The sequence below is a fragment of the Pieris brassicae genome, chromosome 10 (genome assembly GCF_905147105.1).
Source record: "Pieris brassicae chromosome 10, ilPieBrab1.1, whole genome shotgun sequence".
Classification (NCBI taxonomy): domain Eukaryota; kingdom Metazoa; phylum Arthropoda; class Insecta; order Lepidoptera; family Pieridae; genus Pieris; species Pieris brassicae.
Genome location: NC_059674.1, coordinates 5,462,790 through 5,485,657, shown reverse-complemented (window position 1 = coordinate 5,485,657; position 22,868 = coordinate 5,462,790). Strand labels below are relative to the sequence as shown.

The window sequence follows — 22,868 nt, the reverse complement described above, 5'->3', positions numbered from 1 at the left end:
ACGAAGATGTCTAAACAATAGACCAACTGCTGTGTACTGCTTCCATACTAACGTCCAAGTTATGAGCATTTTGAGCAGTTGGTGCCACCATCACTATATGGAACCGGCTGCCCACTGTATTTCCAAACCAATTTGACTTAGGGTCTTAACAGCGTACCAATACTTAAAATACTTGCGTACCTTGTGTCAGTGTGAGTGTCCATAAGAGGCGGTGACACTTAAATGAGTCACGATGATGGTGATGATGAGTAACGTATGCCACCTGTTCTATAAAAAAAGTAACAAGAAGACAATTTATACCCTTTTCCATCCTTTTATAGTGATTACAACGTAAAATGGCAAAAAAGTGATAGACTTATTACTAATTCTAAACTCTGACAAATTGCATTTGTGATGAAAAAAATAGCGCTCAGATTTAGTGTCGATTTAGCGCTACTCGGGTATGTTAAAAACATATTGGATGGACGTCCAGAAATTATCTCTTATACTCTAAGTAATAATAATAATCTTTATTTATTATTTTAAGTGACGTCCAGACCCGAGCTGTAACGCAATTTCGGCTCTGTACTTGAAGAGAACGTTAAAGTATTTGCTACCGTGGCTGATAAATGGACCCTGTCAGTAATAATATAGCTTAACGTTAATCAACATAAAAAATAGTAACGTAGTGTAATGTTGAAATTAATGACGAAAATAATATGTCTGTCTCTCTCCCCAGGAACGTTGAACGTTTAACAGAACCTCGTTGAAAGTCGCATTAGAAGTTTCACTTCAAAAACAAGTTCAAGACTTATATTTACATGAATTTGTCGCGCTCCTGAGAGGATTGATATTGTTAAATTAATACAAACCACAGTGGTTTTCTAATATAACATGATTCGATTCTGTTACTCGGTAAAATAACAAACAGACTATATCAGTTCAACATTGGAATTAAACTAAAGAATACTGTGGAAGAGGTTTGAGCAACGTAGGGTTAACGTTATAAAGTGGTAATGTTTCCGTGGATCCCTAAAACTGATTCATCCCGGAAATTTTCCAATAAATCACACTGCCTCCCACTACAATTAAACATCATTCCCTCATAGTTAGCCCGGTGAAAAAAACGTACCATGAAATTTCGACCTGTGTAGGTGTTTGTGATTTTTTTGAAATAATTTGTGTCTTTTGTGTGGTCACACAGGAGCTATTATGTTGTGTCTGTTTAGTGGATTTATAGTTATGGTTTGTGGATTGTACATCAAAGGGGGATGAAAATTAGTCCATGTTATTTAATAAACATCTTATATTTTATATTGAAATTTGAATTGTATGTTCCGAACGTGGTCATGACAAGTAAAACTTTTAAGATTTCGCGCAAAGAGCACATTTCGCGGATTAATACAATTTTATAATAATGGATGCAAGATAGTGTATTTAAGACTTGGATATTGCAAATTCGTATTATTATGAAACTCACTTTTATGCCTTATTTGACTTTACATTGAATTTAACAAGATTTTAATTTGGTAAACGGTTGTTACCAGACTTTATATCATTTTTGTTTCACTGTAATGTTTATGAGTACTTGGAAGATATTTTGTTAGCATACATATAATAAAAGTAACATAACTGGTCGATAAAAAAGATAAAATAGTTTTTAATTCTGACTTATATTGAATTTGTATTTCCAGAATTCCTGTCCCGGGAAACTACGAGGGAATCTATACTCAAAGACTCGATGAAACTTCGAGTAGCGAATCAAGGGAAGTTCTTAATTTATTTACTGTTTCTTCCATCCCGAACAAAATTTATAAACCGTTCACTAATACTATAAAAGTTCCGCCTATTGAGAACCCAATAATTTTAAATCCAAATTACAAAGGTATATCACCAAATAATAAAATAAACCAAGATGATTGCGATTTAAGGAGAAAGAAACATGCAGTAAAAATTATCGTTGAAAGACTTAAATATGTACAATCACTTACAAAAGCTAATAAAAATGATTCACATCAAAACAATTTTAAGCACCAAAATGAAACAAAAAGGCATACACTGAAAAATGTAGAAAATAATGAAACCCAGAAGAATAATATTTTAAAATGGGAGGATAAAAGAGAAAGTAAAAGGGATTTGCAGTCTATTAAAATGACAGCGTTTAATATTATTGATGAAAATATTAAAAAGGCTATCTCAGTAGCTGAACAGATTAAGCAAGAGATAGATGTGGAGATGACAGGAACACGTCAGAAAGTAAGAGAAATGAACGAAAAGAAAGATTCCTATACGAAAATTAGGAATAAACATGAATATATTCTAAAATCAGCGAAAAGACTTGCTTTTTTTTTAGGTTTACAGACAATACCTTACATGAAAACTTACATGCAATCCAGTAACTATAATCGTGTACTCATTAAGAGGATTCTCTTACAACTAACAAGCTTTACGGTACGTTTATCTAGACATCTATCAAGGATCTCAACTATAACGTGGAACAGCCCGAAATTGAATAATTTTAACTCTTCATTTAATAGTAAATTAGAAGAGTTTCTTAACGAAGGGGAATACTACGAAGAGATGATTTTATCAGGTGCCGAAATGTCTAGAAAATTTGGAAAGACTCCGCTAGAGTTTACTAAAAGAATGGATTCTGTTATAACGGAGTTTGAAAAAAGGACTGGTATTGAACGAACGACGACTAGAAGAAGTAGGTCAAGAAGTCGTAGTGCTGCAAAAGAAAAATTAGTAAACGGTGATTTTATAAATAATATAAGTTCAGACATTGAAGATAAAAATATTTACAGAGCATTCGTAACAGAAGAATGGAGTGAATATTATGATATTGGGCAACCTGTAATAAGTAAAAGTCTAAAATCAGATAAATATATGGAGTCTAAGATGATTAAAAAAGAAACAATTGAAAAGCTAGTGGAAGAAAGAATTCATAAGGAATCTCCTCTCACCTACATAGCAATTGTACAAGCTCATGTTTTTACAAACCAAGACGCGATATTTCGGGATACACAAAAAGAAAAATATGAGGAAACAAAAGAAATGTTTGAGGAATTCGATTCTAAAAGGGAAAGTATAATACAAGCAAAAGATCAGCTTGCTGTTTGTACTCAGCTAGAACACCAAACTATAAGAATAAATAAAGAAAAACCTATAGAAAAAGAAATTGTGGTTGAAATCATAGAGGACATAACGCCAGTGGAAGAATACAAAAGTTTTCCAGCAATGGAACAGGTGAAAACTGGTATTGCAGTTCAGAAGACAACAGAAGTATTAGAGCCCGTAATTGAGATGCAAGTAGGCAAACTAACAGCTGTTAAGCAAGCTTCGCATGCAACGCATCCATCAAGTATTTCAATAGCAAGTATCAAACCTGTAGTTCTTCAAGCTGAAAAAGACGATTCCTTTATATTACCTGAAATTAAGTATAGGAAATCAGTAACCATAATTGAACCACCTTTAAAATCAATAGCTGAAACAACTAAAATTGACACAGTGGAGCCAAGAGTAGAAATACTAGATATTACTGAAAACACACTTGCCAAACCAGTTCCTTTCATTGAAGAACCAGTTAAACCAATCGCTCAAGTGTCGCAAGTAGAAGTAAATGAACCCCAATCAAGGCCTTTAGATTTAGCAATACCCACTGAAATAAGATCTAAAGAATTAGTACAAACTCCTGTTCAATCTGTGGCCGTAAATATGGAAACTTTCATTGATCAATCAAACATTGAGTTTATTGATACACCACAAATTAGACATGAAACTTCCAAAATAAAATTGGAACCTTTTTCAACTACAGTTGCTAAGAAAAGTGAAGTTTATATTGACGAAACAACCGTAACCTTCGAGAAAAAGGAGCTGGATCTAGAACACCTAAAACAAACTATCGAATCTCCTTTGCAGTTAGTAGCACAAAAATCAGAAACTAATTTTGATGAATCATGTGCCCACGTATCAAAAGCGAAAATTCAAACCGAGTCGATCCGAGAAACATTTGAACAACCGATTAAAGCTGTAGCGCAAACTTTCGAAACTTCTACTGATGTAGCAAATCTTAGTATATTTAAAAGGGATGCTCTGATTAATGAAAATATAAAAACTTGTGTTGAAGTACCATATCAAACTGTGGCTGAAGTTGGAGAGGTATATTCAGAAATGGCTGAGGGTTTGTACAATTCGCAAAAAAAAAATAAAGAAAAAATTAAAATGACTATAGAAATACCACACAAAACTATAGCACAGACGATTGAGACGGCTACAGAAGAAACAACAAATGTTAATACTGATTTAATGCAAATTAGCCAAAACCACATTTCAACTATGGAATCGGCTACAAAAGCTGTTGCTGAAATAAACCAGACAACGCTAAGTGAAAAAAGTATTGATTTTAAATCGATTTTACAAAGTAAAGAAAGTATTCAACAATCAATGGAGCCTATGAAAATTGTGGCTGAAAATTTTGAAATGTACGTAAATGATTTTGGTGAAGAATTTAATAAATTTAAGGCGAATGGGACTGAACCCGAAATTGCAGTAGAGCTACCAGTGAGAGTAACTGCTGAAACAAACGAAATGTTAACAGATGAGGCTATTGGGTTTTTTGACAAAACTAAATTGCCTAAAGAAAAAATACAGCCGCTCTTAGTACCTGAATCTAAACGAGTAGCAGAAATGTGTATAACTTTAATTGATGAACCCAAGCCCGATAATTTCGAAAATGACACCTTCAATATAAAAGCACCTAAAGTACTACTGGAAGATTCATTTCGATTTATACCTGAGACCGTAGTTTCAATACCAGAAGGGCCTAAGTTGGAGTCATTTGACTTACCAAAAGTTCACAAAGTAGAAGCGAAAATATGTGTTGATAAAAGAGAACCAACTATTATTACACAAGTGCTCTTAGCTGAACCTTATCAGATACCCTTTGACGTACCACAAGTAAAATTAAAGGAACCGCGACCTTTAATAGAAGAACCTCTACTGATAGTGCCTGATACTTCGATACCATTAATAGAGGGACCAAAAGATGGCGTTCTCGTCGTCTCAAAAAGTTCAATAGAACATGCAAACTTGAATTTAAAAACCTCCGACGCAATTAGTGTTACTGATATAGCCATTTTAGAGCCTAAATGCGACTTACTTGAAGTTCCTGAAATAAAAGAGCGGAAACATCATACAATAATGGAGGACGTAAAGATGACTGCCTCCTACATTCAACAAAATGTTATATTAGGCCCTCAAGATGACAATCTCTTAACACCTTTAATAGTGAAAGCAAGTGCGTCTTTGAAAGTTAACGAACAAAAAGCTCTGGAAGGATCCCTTGTAGTTTCAGAAGAAGCAATTCAGAAAAATTCCGATCAACATAAAATTGATGTTAAACAACCCAAAAGTTTGGTAGAAGAATGTACTAAAACAGTTGCTGAAAACATACAAATTAGAATAGCAGAATCTGAAAAATCATTTTTTGTTTTAAGTGAAGCTATTGGACAAGTGGCTACCCTTGCTGTCCAACCACTGGCATCTCTTTCCCAAACTGCGATTATACCCCTTGAAGAAGTGAGAATAGGAGGAAAACCCTCCGAAATATTAAAAAATCAAGCTAAAGTTCTTGTGCAAGAGTTATCAGCAGCAAATATAGGTCAAATGATCGCTTTATCTTCAGTCAAAGATGAAAACTTTCATACGTTTAATGATATAAAGACAACTTATGGTAAAGCCGAATCTTTTGAAACATTAAAAGCAACAATCAATGAAGTCGACGTGAAAAAATCAAAAGTAGAAATAACTGAAGTGCAGGAAGATCAATGTGAAGAAGCTATGGATTACAAAGTAGAATTTGCTGAAGATGAAACAAAGAAAATAATAACAGTTAAAAATAAAAAAGATAAGGAAATACTGGAGTTAGATACAGAGTTTATTAAAAAAGATATTGAATACATGGAAAATGGTATGGCTTCTATTATTCAGTCCGTAGACGCAGATCTTAGTTCTAAGTCCCATGAACCTATAGTAGCTATTTCTGAAGTAAAGTTAAGCGAGAGTGATAGTAGCAAGAGCCCATCTCCCACATCACCGGTAAATGATGTTTATATGTTTTGTGTTGCAACTCCGTACGCAAGACATGTACCTGAAGCTGAAACTCCTTTAGTGGAATTGGACTACAGGTCTCGTCGAAAGGGCCGATATACAAAAGCCGAAATTTCTGTTGCACAGTCGATTGGCATTGAATATCAAATATCTGATTCCGAAGATGAAGTAGAGTCCATTGAAATTGAATATGAATATGAAAAACGACAATACGAGTCCGACATAAGCACGGGAGTAGTAACTAAGCATACAATGGAAACTCGAATGGAAGAACAGTCTTCGGAATTTGCTCTGCAAAAAACAAAACAGTCACACAGTCAATTTAATAAAGTGTCACAGTTGAGCAATGAGTCAGCTGCAATCGACATTCCTAGTCTTACAGAAATGACCTCAAAATCACACATGTCACAACTTGACAAGAGACAAGACATTGCAAGGCCAAGTGAGCAAGAAGCAGATCAATCATCAAGCAAACGAAAATCAACAAAATTAGCCAAATCAAAGAAGCTGTCTTCAAAATCTTTCCAACACACAGAAGGAATAATACAAACAGAAATCCAAGGAGAAAGTAAAGAAAACAGTGGGTTTTATCAAAATCAAGTTATTACTCAATCTGAAATGCAATCTTTGGAACTGAATAGACAAGCCCTACAACAAGATATCAAAGTTGTTGAAAAGGATATTGAATCAAGGCATGCCTTGTTATCTGAGCACGATGACACTTCCAAACAAATAGTAAGTCATGAAATGGCTATGTCGCAAACCAAAGTATTGTCAAAGAAGGATAAAATTACCGAAAAACAAATCGAAGGTGCATTAATCGAAAAATGTAGTGTTGACAGCCAAGTATTAAAAAGTCCACCTCAAGAACCTGCGACACCTTTAACAGATGAATACGTATTCCGCCTCACGGCACCATTACCAAGTAGAGAAGGTACTCCAGTTCCTCGAGATTGTACTTCCAGCTCCAGTTCTGAATCAGATGAAGAAATAAGAAGGAAACTTATTCCCCACATAGAATTATCAATAGAACAGAGAATATTTGATCCACCGTTACCGACTCCGCCCACCTCGCCGCCCGTGACGTTACCTGCTCCTTCTATGACATCATCCTCAAGAACGAAACCATTTTATTCAAAGCCAGGATTGAGAGGAGGTGGTGACACATTCGATTTAACCAAGGTACATAATATATGTTAAATTCCTTGAGACTTGAGTAAATTACATCACTAGATTACAATCTTTTTTAAATATATGTCCTATAAACGTAGATTTAACTACGGCTATCATGGGCTATATCTTGGGTCGGAAAGCATTACAGTTAGGTAAAATTAATACCTATTATATAATACTGCACCTGCGAACTCTGTTTCGCCTTATTTCAATTTTTTCTCCCCATAAAAAACTTCCTCGGGGTTCAAGGAATAAATCTAAAAAGCTCGAATTCATCCAATTCAATTATAATTTTGCATTAAGCAACATATTTTGCGATTAATATTTATTTATTTAAAGGCGTGCAAAGCCGCAACAAATCTTTAGTGCATTTGAGATACGTCCATAAATATCTCTCGCATCTATGATAGTCATGCGCTGTTGTAAAAGGTGTTTTAAAACAAATAGCGACAGAGTTATTGGGTATTTTTGTAATAGAGCCAGCACTTTTATTATTTACCCTTTTTAAACATATACTTTTGACAATCACACAGTTTAAAGACTTACCGCTCGTGTCTAGCAAAAAGAGTTTGACATAAAGGGATTTTTTTATTTTATTTTAAACTTCATTACATTACAAATAACATAAATTATTATTAAGGATATAACAGTCGGCTTACAATAACTATCAACTTGTTAGCGATAAGTTATTGACACTAAATCTTATTTCATAGCTTTTTTTATAAAATAAACCACCTGATAATAAGTGATATCGATACTCAGATTGCCAGAAGTGTAAGTGCATTGCCGGCCGAATTGTACTGCTCGTTTCTTGAAGGACTCTAAGTCGAATTGGTTCGGAAATACTTTATTGGGTAGCTGGTTTCACAACCCGGCAAAAACTACCTTATAAAAGCTCAATGTTGATCGACGAAATAAAGTGCATAGAATCGTTTATGATATCAAAAATGTTTAAAAAAGTAATTTATAATTTGTTGTTGATTTAACCATACTGTATATAAACTATACGTACTTATCTAACAGTACATCTATTCATTGACAACATTTATTGACCGGCGATCTTTGGCAGAGGTAAGTTCTTTCTGTGCAACCATTATTTCCCTACGTATACATATAACATTCCTTTAGTGTTTGCTACATAATTTCTAATATTATATTCCTGTAACTCTATGGTGTGTGAGCAATATGGAATGTGTTTTTAATTGAGTTAAAAAATGAGCTTGTGTATTTTTTATCGTAATAAGAAAACACAGTCGAATAAGTCGCGATTCTCATAATAAGCGTTGACACAATCACTATCGAATTCGGACTGATGTCCCTCATTATTTAATTCATAAATTTATTACAATCACTATAAGGCGTATCACAGGGTTTTATAAACGCTGCCAAAGCCATCCGAAACTAGACCATATGCACCAATAAAATTATTCTACGTACTATTGTTTTGAATTGACGTAATGTTTAACCAGTAATGCTTCATCAAATTATATTATATGAAAACATCAAACATTTCTAAATCGAATAGATTTAAATTTTTTAATGCCGTATTTAAAAACTAAACAAAAAGAGTCATGTCATTGACGGAGCATATTTCGACCTGACGGGCACCACTGAACGCCGGTCCTACAGGGCTGTGTCCTATCTCGACCCTGATTTTTATGAATATCAATGATATGTTGCATCCGTCTGTGCATTTCTCGGGACGTGGTCGATCAGTACCAGAACAAACTTGTGTCTGAAGTCGAAACTCACTAAATCTAAATGGGTTGACTAAATCTAGGACAATTTAACCTCAAGAAGACACAATTTTGCGCGTTTTCCACTAAAAATACGGAGGAGACACTATCCTTAAAGCCTAAAGCTTAGCTTAAAGATAGCATCGGAATACTGGGCGTTGCCATTCATCCATGCCAGTCAGTTTCGTGGTCACTCAAGCTTCCTAGACGCTAATTAAGCCTTTGAAGGGAAGGCCTTTAAGAAGCTTGTTGTGAGAGAAGTGCCTGCTGAGCAGTAAGGCGAGATGGTACTTCACTCCGGACCACCGCTTACAACTCTATAAAACGTAAATCCGGCCCCACATGGAGTACTGCTCTCACCTCTGGGTGGATACTCCCCATTACCCGCTCCTTCAACGAAGAGCGATTCGAATCGTCGATAACCAGTCAGTTTTCGGGCGGCTTGATCCCTTGCCGTTGCGGATAGATGTAGGGTATATCTGCATCTTCTACCGCATTTACCATACAGAGTGTCCAGAAGAGTTGTTCGGCTTAATACCTGCAATTGAGTTTCATCATCGGACGTTAAGGCAGACTGCGTAATAAGATCCGTATTACCTCGAAGTAAGGCGTTTCTTAAGGCACCATCACTATGCGAAACCAGTTACCCTTAAAAATCCGGCAACACACTCGCGAGCCCTCTGCCATTGAGTGTCCATGAGTGACGTATTACTTAACATCAGATGAGATTCCTGTTTTCTGTTTGCCGCCTGTTCTATAATAAAAAAGGCTAACCTAAGTACAAAGTACTCATTGCAATGTATAAATCAAACACAGTGGTCTGTCTCTAGTTATCGTGTTAAATAAGATAAGACTTTCTGTTATTTTGAATAAAGGTTTTAATTTCAAAGACATTTTATTTCTATTCAAGGAAGAAGTATTAGAAATCGGGAGACAGTCAAACCTCCTCGCATCAGCCATAGACAAGACAATAAAAAGGATTGAAGAATACAAATCCGAAGCAGGCATAATGGAATTCTCCAGTTCCGAAATATCCAGTTCGGAATCCAGAACTGTCAACGAATACCGAAGTGAGGATAATAAGGTTGAAGTTCTAATTGACAAGATGGTCGAAACCTCAAGACGATTCTCTGATGAGGATGAGGAGTGCGGAAATAGCAAGGAGTTTGTCGTTCCCATTGTTCAGGTAAGCAAGCCATAACAGACGTTAAATATGGTTCATTTATCGGGTAAATTTTTGATGATTTGTCAATACGTCATTGACAGCTCGAAAGCAACGATTTTCCTTACAGTTCCTAAAGTTTGCTCGAGTCTGTGCACATAGGATAGAAGTGTTGAGTGCAGGACACAAATTATCGCATTTACAAAGAATGATCAAACTAAATTTAATAAAAATATACATATTAGGGTTATTACACCTCATTATTAAATTCAATCGCTTTAAAAGGGTTTTTATTAAACTGCGCTGCCAAAGTCATCCGAAACTAGACCATATGCACCAACAAAATTATTCTACTGTTTTAAATTGTCGTACCAGTAATCCTTCATCAAGTTGGTTATATATAACATTAATCATTTATTTGAAAATCAAAGGCTTTTTTTGTAATGTGTTATATTAAAATAAAAATAAAGGATCGTCATCGATGGAGAATGTTTCGACCTGACCGAAACCGGTGAATGCTGTTTCTTCTCCATATTAATGATATGTTGCAACTTAGGCCTCATACAGTACGAAGATACCACAGCACTGATTGTATCTGAAGCCATGGAGGGTATATAGGTAGGAAAGTACACATGAATATGGCAATATAGCAACATATACTATTGAAAGAAAACAATTTTTTTACCGGTGACCATGCACGCTGTAAAGCACGCGAAAGCGCGGAAAAATAATTATAAGTTTATAATAATACAAATAGCTTTAATCCGGTTAAAAAATTGTTTTCTTTCAATGTGTAAAAGCTATGTTAACCAAAGACAATACAACATATACTATTATAATTTCTTAGGCCATCTTTTTTTCATATTATGATTACTGTCAAACGGTGTGTGTAAGTTTTATAAACTTAAAAATGGTTCTTTAACAATGCAGTGATCTCGAAACCAATGACGTTCTTATTTCCGCACAGACTACGTTCTCAGAGATAAACCTGAGAGCTTTCAGTGACTAAGACTAGCGTATTTTTCTGCGCGTATACGGTTGTTTATGCAAGCGCGGTTACACGCGCGTAAACTGTCATATTGTTTCGTGTTTACTCGAACCCGTGCTGGCGTCGTGTTACTATCAACATGGATTCTGACGAAGAAACATTGATATTTAAGTTACTTATTCGACGTCGACTGAGAAGTCGAATACGAAGAATACGGGGTGTCATCAAAGGTTGCATCAACCGGTCACTTTAATACACTCTACCCAAAACAGCGAACTTAAACGAGCTTAGAAGCACGTCAACGCTCCTACGAGTTGCGCGTGCCCCTACATGAGCTTATACGCGCGTAAAACACGCTAACCTGCAACCGCCCTAGCACAAATCGTCAAAATTGGACGTTAAACATTCTCCCAATATTTTCCTTAACGGTACGAAGTTTTCAGACATAGAAAAAATTATGAGTACACAACCAGGGTTCGAACCTCAGGGACACGTGTTAACGCTATAGTGAGCATTATTTAAACAAATTAAAAATCAATTAATTTCTATTGACTTGTATTCTTTGGCGTAGAGTCAATTCAACGTTTTGGCACGACATTGATAATTCAGTTTTAAATATATTGAGGTGTTGAGAGGTGTTGTGGACAATACAATCAAGGTATTTTGCTATTTATAATGTTAACTAAAGATGCGTTGCAGTTTTGCTTGCAATTGTTATACGGTACTTTGAAAGAATTTTACGAGATAACGATTTCGATTTCGATAGAACGGGTTTACTAATATTTTTGTTGGTACGTTTAGACAAAAATATAAAAATAGTCACATTTAATTAGTCTCAGTCTCATTTTAATTACACCCACACGGTCCGGTGATTCTGAGATCAATTCCGGGCGAAATTTATTTCATGGTGAAACGTAGTAAATTCTAAAAAAAATGTGAACCAATAAAATATAATAATATGATATATATTCCTGTTTTAATAAACTTACAAATATAAAGGGAAACCCCTCTGCGTTACCTACTTAATAATATAAATTATACGATAACTGTGCTGTGCGGTGCGTAAAGCAAGTTTGCCGAGACCCGAACTGAAGTATTCATCATTCCGAAAAGGAAGGAATCCTTGATGCATCGTGCTATGAATAGTATGGTATCCTGAATGTTTTCATCAGAAACACGCACCTTTAAACGTTATGCTCTCTATGACCCAATATAAATCTTAACCTAAACTGTAGATAATAAGTTCATATAAATCACTAAAATAAATTTGTAAGTAAATTTATCTCAGCCCTCAAATGACCTTCTTAATTCTATTAAAGTGTTATACCTAATAAATACGGGGCTTATCAACATTATAAAGAAATCCTTCTGTTTTGTTTACGATAGCAGAATACTAAGATAGCGAAACTAAATTCATACTATTATATAATGGTAAAATGCTTTTATTATTCATTAAAGCTTTCCAACGCCAGGTACACTGATAGATTGGTAAAAGATCCACAATATAAAAAATGTGACAAGCAGAGATAATACAAATATTATTTTTCAGTTCATATAACATGAAAATTTATTTTAATTTCAGGGTAAATAATCATAAGATTAACAATGTTCGGTCTTCAGTCTTGTTTACTATACAATGTATTAAAATGGATTGAAGAGTAAATTGGCAACTTATTGTGCCGCGTGATTGAATAATCATGTCATCAACGCGACGTCATGGGTTTTCATAGAAAGTTCCACGAATGTTCTAAGTTTATTAATCCGTGATTTTATTGTATACAATCTATAAAATTATATTGTGGTGCTACCATAGCATTAACCTTTGGATATCTAGAATTTTGTTTTGAACCGGCTTGATCGGTCGCAATACGCCTTGGAGGAATCGTCCTTAACTACTTGAAATTTGTCATAAAAATATAGCCTACTGTAGTACTTTACTAGTCGATATCACACACACATTAAAGCGTATTTATTAATTACAGGAGTACACGGCGGAAGAAGCAAACAAAACACCTGGTAAGTACATATCTAAGTTAAAATAGATAATATAACTAAATATTAAGTTAAATTAACTGTAATAGAATACCAGTAAATTAATAGATAACACGCGCGTAGTTAATTAGTCTTTTCAAGCTTTAATTAAAATTTATTTCTGGCCTACAAACAAAAATGGATATTTACAATAACGTTAACATTCTTGGCAAAGTAACGTATTTTCAAAAAGACAATATAAAATCACTTTCGTTTTCGTTTAGTCTGAAAACAAACGTTAGTGAAGAGAGATTTTTTTGTATCTGTGTCTTAAATACCATGAGTTTATTTTCTTCGTATATAATATCTCAACACTACCCATACTGTCATGGGTTGACAGGTAAACTTTCCCGCCAATTTATTTTCTATTGTCTACAATTATAATCTTGTAATTTTTCGTATGGAATGCACAAGCCTTGTGGTCTAGAAATAAGAAAAAAAATATGGTGCCCATTTAAAAAGTTTAAAGTTTTATTAATAAACGAGTCAATTTAATCAGTAATTTTGTAAATTAAAAAGTAAATAAAGCAAGAAATAAAATGCATCGAGTCGCTTGCAATTACAATTTATTAAAAAAACAACGAAATTATTTAATCATTATGAAAGACTTTAACTTCAACATGGCGGCTCACCCAAGGGTGAAGTTTGGTCGCCATATTAGATTAAGACTCCCTTACGAAAATGATGGCGTTATTAAATTTATATCTAGAATTAATGCAAGGTCAAACGCTAAGGCGATTGGGTGATACAGTAAGTCTTGGATTAATATCAAGACGAATTTTACTATATTGTTTAGAAATAAATGCTTTCTGTACCATTAGAATAATAATTAAAAATTATTAAATAGAAATCTAAATAAATTTTAAAAGTTTGGTTCCAGTGGCAGAATACCGTTCTCGCTGTATACTAGCTCAGCATCAGCACCGGCTGGATAGTGTTACGATTTTATTTAAAGTGAACGCTAAATTGAATTATCTGAATCTTCCGTCATAGATTTAAAGTCTACATAATGTACACAATCTTCTATATTAAGTATAATCTCGTTTACCAATCATATTTAAACTATAATTTAACGTAATTTCAGAATTGTCTACGAATTACTCGTCTATGGAGGTGAAGGGAGAACGAAAAATGGAATCAACAAAGCTATCTGATCAATTACTTCAAAGCGTCCAAAGTATGGTTGGTAAGTGAAGTCTTTTCAACAAGCGTAGCCACTACAACGCCAAAAACGGTACAAGCACAAAACTTCTATGATAGTGGCTAATGAACGGTCTATAGATATGTCTTAGCCCTACCAATACATCGCAACCCCATAGCGACATTATCGCTACATATATTAATATCACTTATGAGACATCGAAATTGCTTACGAAACGGCGGCATTAATATCATTATTGGAATTCCAAACTTCCAATAACGCCAGAAATCTCGACGTTTTTCTGTGTCAGTTTTACAGTATCGCTATTGATAATTACAGAGAAAACTAAGCCGAGAATCTCTACATCCAACAAAATAAACAGTATTTACAATATTCGAAGCCTGTATAGTAATAACAATAAATATTGCTAATGAATATAATATTTTCAAGTGAGAAATGGAACAATTTCTCAGCACTGAGATTTAGATTTAATCACATTTGATTTTCTTTTACAGACCCAAAAGCATCTTTAGAAGAGCGCCTAACCCAGATGCAGGCCCAGATTGCTGAGTTATCTAAACTACCAGACCTCATTCATCAAACCCTTGATAACGTCAAAGTGCAGTTCGAACAGCTTAATTATCAAGTACAGCAGGTAACAATAAGTTCTATTTTATATCTTTCTACCAAACTATGTATACAGGGTCGAATTGAGGGGAGGGCAACTAGGCCCTACTACAGCCCCAGGGCCTCTACAAAAGAGGGGCCCACACTATAGAGACTTTGGGATAAAATTTAATTCCGACTAAACACTTGTAAAAAGCAATAGTTTCTTTTCGCTATTTTACCTTAACCTTTACCTTTGTACAAACATGATTATACTTTTTTTAAATAGTGACAGAAATAATTGATCTGTATTTATATTTGAATTCCGCAATAAATTTTAGTTTCACAATAAATTATTGATCCCTCCACTGAAAATAATTGTTCAATGACCTAGAAATCCGGCCCTGTATACCCCTTAATAAAAAGAGACAGGTGAGTACGAGATGATGTTATAAGACTTAGTTGTTATAATAAAGAACACCTGCTCGAAAAATACGCCGTAGGGTTTCTGATGGGACAGAACGGACGTCGCTGAGAGAGACGTTACAAAATTGTATGAACATTTAACGTGATTATGAAACTATATAACAATTCGGGCCCACCAAATTGTTCGACTTCTCCATCCGGCTTCCCTATAGTCTGCAAGAAGAATACTTCTTTTTACCTCTACTAGAGCCAGTATCCAAAACTCTCTTTATCATGGTCATGGAGATGTTATAATACAATTTTTTTTTTCTATTAGTTAAATTTCTCCATGGCAATTACAATTCACTTTGAAATCAGTTACAAATGTTGCAAATTGTATATTTGTAAAGCCTAGTCCTACTGTTCTCTCTTTGCAGAAATCAATTGAAATAAACACAAGCCAATATGAGAACAGCGAGCAAGAGCAATGTAAGTATTTTAATACACTATACAATATGTACTAACGCGATCATGCCCTCAAACAAAAAATGTAATAGACAGTACACATATTATGGCTGACTAAAGACCGATGGATATATCGCAGCCAACTAGCTTAATTAGCCGTTGAATAAACAGCCTCTTAAGTAAACAGCGCCGTTTAACTAGCGGCCTAAAAGATATTCAGCCAGTTGATTAAACAGCTAGACAAATGATTTGGTTCGATGACGTTTCATTACTTTCCTAGCCTGTAACTGTTAATTTAAATTTAGTTCCACTTTCTGCCACTCGAAACGAAACTCTTCAAACTTTCAATATGGCGTCGGCAAACTACAATTTTGATGGTGTTTAAGTTTAATAAAAACAACAAGTACAATGGTAAAATGTATAATAATGTGAATGTAGGTGTGACTGACTAAAGCAATATAATTTTTAAAGAAATATTTTTTGTCAGATGTTTCAGCCTTTATCATTTCTGGCACATCTCTGTCTCTCTGGTCACTCTATCGTACGAATGTCCTAAGCATTAGCCAGCCAGTTGATTAAATGTTGTTACAAACGCTGAATGTCGTTCAGGCCGCTTGTTAAACGGCGCTGTTTAGTTAAATGGCTAGGTGTTAATTGAACTGCATATTAAGCTAGTAGGCTACGACCGCATCATAACACAAAAGAAAACAGGGAACACCATTAACAAGATATGGAAGACGACACATTATTAGGACGAAATGATTGCGGAAAATGGAAACGCCTGAAGCTCCAATGAGGGGTTTATGCGAGGAAAGCTTTAAAGACTGAAATTTTCCCATACACATTGACTTATTATTTTAAATATTTAAAGAATCATTTTTTTATCGTGACACAATAAGGAATGATTTTAATTGAATTTTTCGGATATAATGTATAAAATATATTTTAACTATTACGCGTCCTATAGTTAAGTTACAAAATTCGTAAATTCTTTGCAAATAGGGCAGAGTATAATTGATACGTTTTATTCGTTATTTTCAGTTTCAGAAAAGCCTATAGAAACACCTCAGGAACAACCAGCCATAGAAGTAACTGCGTCGGAAGATGTAAAGGAGATAGAAGTGATACCGGAACACGATATAGAAATACAAAGTATCATAGATAAAAGAAGATTAGAGGCTGAGAACAAAACAAAAGATGTTAGTCATACTTATTCTTTTATAGATTTTTTTATTTGAATATCAAAATGTCGAAATAAAATTACATAATATATCATTAAATATTTTTAGGAAATAATGAAAGAAAGACTGAGTCAGGAGCTCAGATTCGCGGCGGAGAGGTTATCACCCAAACTAGGTTTTGACGAAAGACCTAGAATGCCAGAGGACAGACCGTTTATGGGCTTGTCTCCGTTACCTCAAACGACGCCTTCGCAAATAGGCGTACCTCCAGTATTATCGCTGCCAACGGGAGTTCCTCCAAAACCAAGCGTGCCTCAAGACTCAACGATAGCGGGGCCGGCCTATGGAGAAACGATTAAACCGGGAAAACCTTGGAAGAAATTAGAATATGACGATGCTAATTTGGAACAAATGCTATCAGAAACAATGGCTGCACAGGCGGAAGTTATAAAAGGAAACGCGATTGGGTAAGTGTAATACCATTTTTGTTATATACTCAATAATAATCATTATTTACTAATTAAGACTATTTTAGTACATTAAAAACTTAATATAGTAAGAATCGTGTTATAAATTTACAAGTAGCTGATTAAAATCAATTCAATCGTTGTTGCGTATCGAACATTGAATGAAATGTATTTAACCTCATACTATTTATCTAATTTTTTATTAATTAAAAATTAATTCAACAGTTAAATATTAATTTAAATGTGTTTTGTGTGAAAATTAATATTATAATTTATCTTGAATTATATAATATACTAATTAACGCATGAGCTTAAGATAAAACCACTTTTCGACAAGCGCGAGTCAGTAACGCTTAACGAAATTGTATGGCATTGGATTTGTCACGTGACCATACAAATTCGTTTGACTTTAGTGGGTCACGCTTGTTGCAAAGAGAAGCTCTCTTCTCAAGCCCCTGGTGAAGCAAGCAAATGTCTCTGTTCATTACAGCATAAACACATTTTGACAAAAAGAGCCAAAAGAATATATTCATTTTATTATTCGTAATAAAAAAGTATGTACTAGGTTAATTATTTTTTTTATCCATAGAGTAAACTTCATGAAGTACGAAAAACCACCACCGCCATTGGACCACCTTCAGCACTCGGAGGTGTATAAAGCCATCCATGAGATGGACCAGAAGCCCTTAAAGAAGGTCGAGATGCTGAAGCCGGCTATTGCGGCATCTGATTATGTTGAGGTAGGCACAAGTATTTGTATGGTTTTTGGCTTCGAAATAAATTGTTTTCCAGGAATTTGATCTCCAAGGACGTACTTTATTTCTATCATTATAGGTATTATAATAATGACGGCAATAGTTTTATCCATTAAATGCACTCTTACATATATTATTTTCGTTATACAAATCGAATTGTGGCTTTTATGAGTAACTTAAAAAACGAACCCTGCGCATCTGGATTCTTGACAACTTTGCGAAACGAAGTAACAATAAAATAAAAAAGTTATTAAAAATTCACATTTTTACAGAGGCTGCGTTCCGTCTCACCGACACCCGCCAAAACTTTAATCGAAGATTGTGAAGTTTGATATTAATTAGATATTTGTAGTATATTTCGAATGTATTTTTGTATAACTATTTAATAAATGATTTGTTTAAAAAATGTTTTTTACTCAGAGGTAATAGTTCACCTGTAGAACGTCCAACGAATCCAATTATAAGATTGTCTAGGATCTTATATAAGAACTTTAATATAAATATTTACGTCATAACTGTTTTATAATAACGCAATCAACGACTTTTTTATTTTATTTATTTATTAATACTTCGTTGCATTAAAATAAAAATAAAAGTAACCGTAATTAAATTAAAAGGAAGGCAGCTGGCGGCTTCCAGGCAAACACCGTGAGAAGAGAGACTTAATAAATAGTCTTTGTTTTTATTACTGAAATAAAGGATCTTTAAACTTATATGTATTGACGATAATTAATTTATATGTTTTGTCATAGGATTTTTTTTTAATTTTTGGAATACAAGTATTTACTAGAAAATATACTGGCTATTCTTCTAAAATTGTGTTACCTTGCAAATTGTGGCACTTTTCAATATGCCAGAAATGTCAATTTCAAGTTAGAACTTCCAAAAAGAAATTAGAACTACCATAAAAGCTTACAATTACTATTAAATTGCATGAAAATCGTTTTAATTTTTTTATGTTTTTTCTAAAAAGCTACGTAGATAAACATACACTATCACTATACACAAAGCGCGAGGAATTTATAGCGCTTCATTGTGGAAAACGGGCAAAATTAGCGCTCTGTCGAATTGTTCAGTGAGCTTTCGTTAAGGAAAGCTGGCAACACTAGTTAATGTCAAATGTAAACAAAAATCGAGAGTACAAGTGTTTTGAGTTTTCCTTAGTGATTTTACTAGAAGTGCAATATTTAATGGTTATGAGCAAATTGAAAAACCACTGATTTAAATACGCTAAAATCGCTATTATATTAATAATTAGATATTTCCTACAAAATTCACAATGCAAACTTCGAAAGTAAGTACAATTTAATTCATGTAAAATCATATTTTAATGTATTATAGCAGGTATTTATCATTTACGTAATTTATTTATTTAAATGACCTTCAAGAATGACGCTGCAATAATTTAGAATACCTACTTACCTATATTATAAGTTGAAGGTTAAAAATAACTGATTATATTTAATAATAATTTTTTTGCCTGAATTGAAATATTTATTTCAAAATTTTATAACCATGTCACCTTTCTTCAACTAAGGAGTTATATTCTACATAATAATCACAAAAAGCATATATTATTTTTATCTGAGTGCATAGGCTAATTTCATTTTAATATAAGTTTTACCAGATAAAATACAGTCAACATCTGTTATAACGACATCGAAGGGACTACTCATATTTGGTATGATAGGTTGTTATTAAGTACCTAATATATTGAATTTAGCTGGGATCTTTGATTTTGTTCAATATAACTGGTATGTTGTTTTAAACGATGTTGTCTTAAACAGTCTTGACTCTTAAAAACCTTTTTATTTAAGCAACTTTAATTATTATCAGCTTTATGATTCAAAAACTTATTTAAAGTTAATTTAATACTATACTTTAATTTCAGCTGGAAGTGCTATTAGAGTTAGGACCAAAACCAGATGAAAAAGCTATAGAAAAAACTTTAAAAGAGTTGAAATCACTAGATGGAGTGCAAGAGGTAAGTTACCTAAAGAGCTTAAAAGAAGACTGCAACAAACATTTTCATACAGGCTAAACTAGTATAAATTGTATATTAAACAACATCATTGACATTAATACAATGTAGATGCTGCTTCTTTGTTAAGCAGAATGTGATATCCCGTAAAAATTATGTATGCTGTTGTGTATTGTAACTGCACCCATGATAAAATATGTCCAAAGCATGTTCTGTGGTACAGACATGTTAAATCATGAAATATAATTTTCAGGCGATTTACAAAGATGGTGCTGTTATGGTAGAGACTGTGTTACCAAGTACAATAATAGTTGATATTGTATCTAAGACATATGGAAAACGGGCTGTTTTACAGGGCTTTGGAGGTATGATAGAGTCATTAAATTTACTGATACCAACACAAATTTTTACCATATCTATACATATACAAATCATGCTATTTGTGGGCAAACTTCTTTAAAACAGCTTAATTTTTCTAGAAGGTTACCTATTTACCTATTCTTAGATCCTTCAAAATTTTCAGAAACTCAATCAGCTGTGGCCATGGTATCAAATCAATGTGGTGGTACCAAAGTGATGGGTGTAGTAAGGTTTCAACAGATGGATCAGGGACCCATGATTGCTGATGGTAGTATTGATGGTCTTTCACCTGGACAGCATGGTCTTCATGTTCATGATATGGGAGATATTAGTGAGGTATATACCAAACTAATAAAGTTCCATAACCCCAAATTAGGCATGATATTGCGACATCAATTTCATTGATTATTTTTCACTAAAACTAAACTCGTTGAACCACTATGTATGTGGTGGTAGGCTGGCTAAAAAATTAATTTGATTTATTAATAAAAAATACTAAATTAATTTCTCTATTTTACACAGGGTTGCAAATCAATAGGGGTTCATTTTAATCCCCACAAATCGAGCCATGGGAGTCCTTTAGACCCTCCGGATAGGCGACATGCTGGTGATCTAGGAAATATAGTAGCCGATGAGAATGGCCGAGCAACTTTTAGGATATTGGATAATGTATTAAAGGTAACAACTAGATATAATCCTAAGACCGAAATCTATGACCTACTGTCATCTCATGAAAGAAATTCTTAAATGAATAACTCAAATATTGATTTATTATATTCTGTTTGGAATATTGCAGATATGGGATATAGTGGGTAGATCGATATCTGTGACGTCACAACCGGATGACTTGGGGCGTGGTTCAAGTCCGCTGTCAAAAGTGAACGGAAACAGCGGGGAACCGTAAGTTTTCATTCCTATATTTTATGAAATACAAAATATTAACGATAGTATAGAAAACTTGGTCGGTTTTCGAACATACACAAGGTAGAAACTATACTGCGTGTATGATAATTGAATGCGTTCGAACTTACACTAAATATTAACAAATTCAAAAGGGCATTAAAAATACATCGGATTGAATCTACAAGATTGATATTGGGACGTGTATCTCGCTCGTATATACATAATATTTCTCATGTAAATAAAATACAATTTTGTTATGAGAAAATAAAGTTCTTTGTTTAAACATTAATAATTTCCCGTTTCAGACTAGCCTGTGGAATTATCGCGCGTTCAGCGGGAATATTCCAGAATCCGAAAAGGATATGCGCATGCGACGGTGTAGTCGTATGGGACGAGAGAGACAGACCACTCGCGGGAAAGGGAAGGCGATGTTGTGATAATCACGAGAATAAACAAAAAAAACAGTGCTGTAAAGTATAATTACTGGCAATTAACAAAAATTGTCAGTGACAAAGGCGTCAGGCATTCTACATTGCAATAGGATAAGGTCCTTGGTTAACGCGGTATATAAAACTTCGGTTAATTTGTCGAATCACGGTTTCACTTTTTTTTTCACCAATTTTTTTTCTATTGTTCTTTAGGACTTGTGGGAGGCGCATGGCTTTGGAACCCTTAAAAAATTAAACTGATAATACTACATGCATGATGTAAATGATATTGTATCAGTTCCCAGTGCATCCCAGCGAATTAGGTTAGGTTAGGTTAGATAAGTTAAAGTCAAAATTTGTACCTTCATGATGTTTTAATTAATTTCTATGGGATTAAAAAACATGGGCCATCACGTTATTGCATGGTATCATTGTCGAATGATGAAAATATTTAGAAAAAAATTGGAGCTGTTTTAAGGGAGAGCCGTCATCCGTCAAGGTACCAAAACTTCTTTAAGAGAATTAAACACGCGTTATATTTTATAAAAATTGCCTCAAGTGCGAACGATCGGGCGAACTTAAATAAGTTTAGAAGTTTTATCCTTATCACTCTCATGTATTCAAATAAATGAGACAAAGAGACCTACTTACTGACTTATTATTAAAGAGCGTGATAAAGCTTTAATTATACCAAATTTGTTTTTGTTGTATCTTTTGGGAAATAAAGGTAGTTTTTTTATGTTATTTTTCTTTTTATTTCTAACTTAGTGGTGTAAAAATTATATGTTTTATAAAATATGTGAAACTTTTAAAGTGGTTTGACCCATAAAATATGAAATATATTGAAATATTAAATATATTCTGCGTAACGTAAAATTATATAGTCAAGCGATATAATTTCCTAATATTTATTATCTACTAGCGGACCACACAGACTTCGTTCTGACAAAAAGATTTGTAATGTGGCAGTTTTTTGTTCCTACCAATTTTATACTC

The 22,868-nt window shown here is 33.9% G+C and overlaps 1 protein-coding gene across 2 annotated transcripts; it reads left to right on the top strand.

The window, feature by feature from the left end:
• The first annotated feature begins 1,086 nt into the window (after positions 1 to 1,086).
• LOC123715849 lies at positions 1,087 to 22,610 on the top strand. 2 transcript variants are annotated; one of them, XM_045671196.1, is made up of 16 exons: positions 1,087 to 1,129; positions 1,674 to 7,272; positions 9,910 to 10,185; positions 13,132 to 13,165; positions 14,265 to 14,366; positions 14,837 to 14,976; positions 15,770 to 15,821; positions 16,839 to 16,996; positions 17,087 to 17,445; positions 18,035 to 18,185; positions 20,092 to 20,184; positions 20,435 to 20,546; positions 20,705 to 20,877; positions 21,064 to 21,219; positions 21,338 to 21,441; positions 21,750 to 22,610. In XM_045671196.1, the coding sequence occupies exons 1-16, from the start codon at positions 1,113 to 1,115 to the stop codon at positions 21,922 to 21,924; spliced, it is 7,701 nt and encodes a 2,566-aa protein (XP_045527152.1). In that variant the 5' UTR covers positions 1,087 to 1,112; the 3' UTR covers positions 21,925 to 22,610. The 2 variants fall into 2 exon arrangements, with proteins under 2 accessions (XP_045527152.1, XP_045527151.1); XM_045671195.1 differs by lacking the exons at positions 20,092 to 20,184; positions 20,435 to 20,546; positions 20,705 to 20,877; ... (1 more) ...; positions 21,338 to 21,441; positions 21,750 to 22,610 and adding an exon at positions 18,473 to 18,606.
• The last annotated feature ends 258 nt before the right edge of the window (positions 22,611 to 22,868 follow it).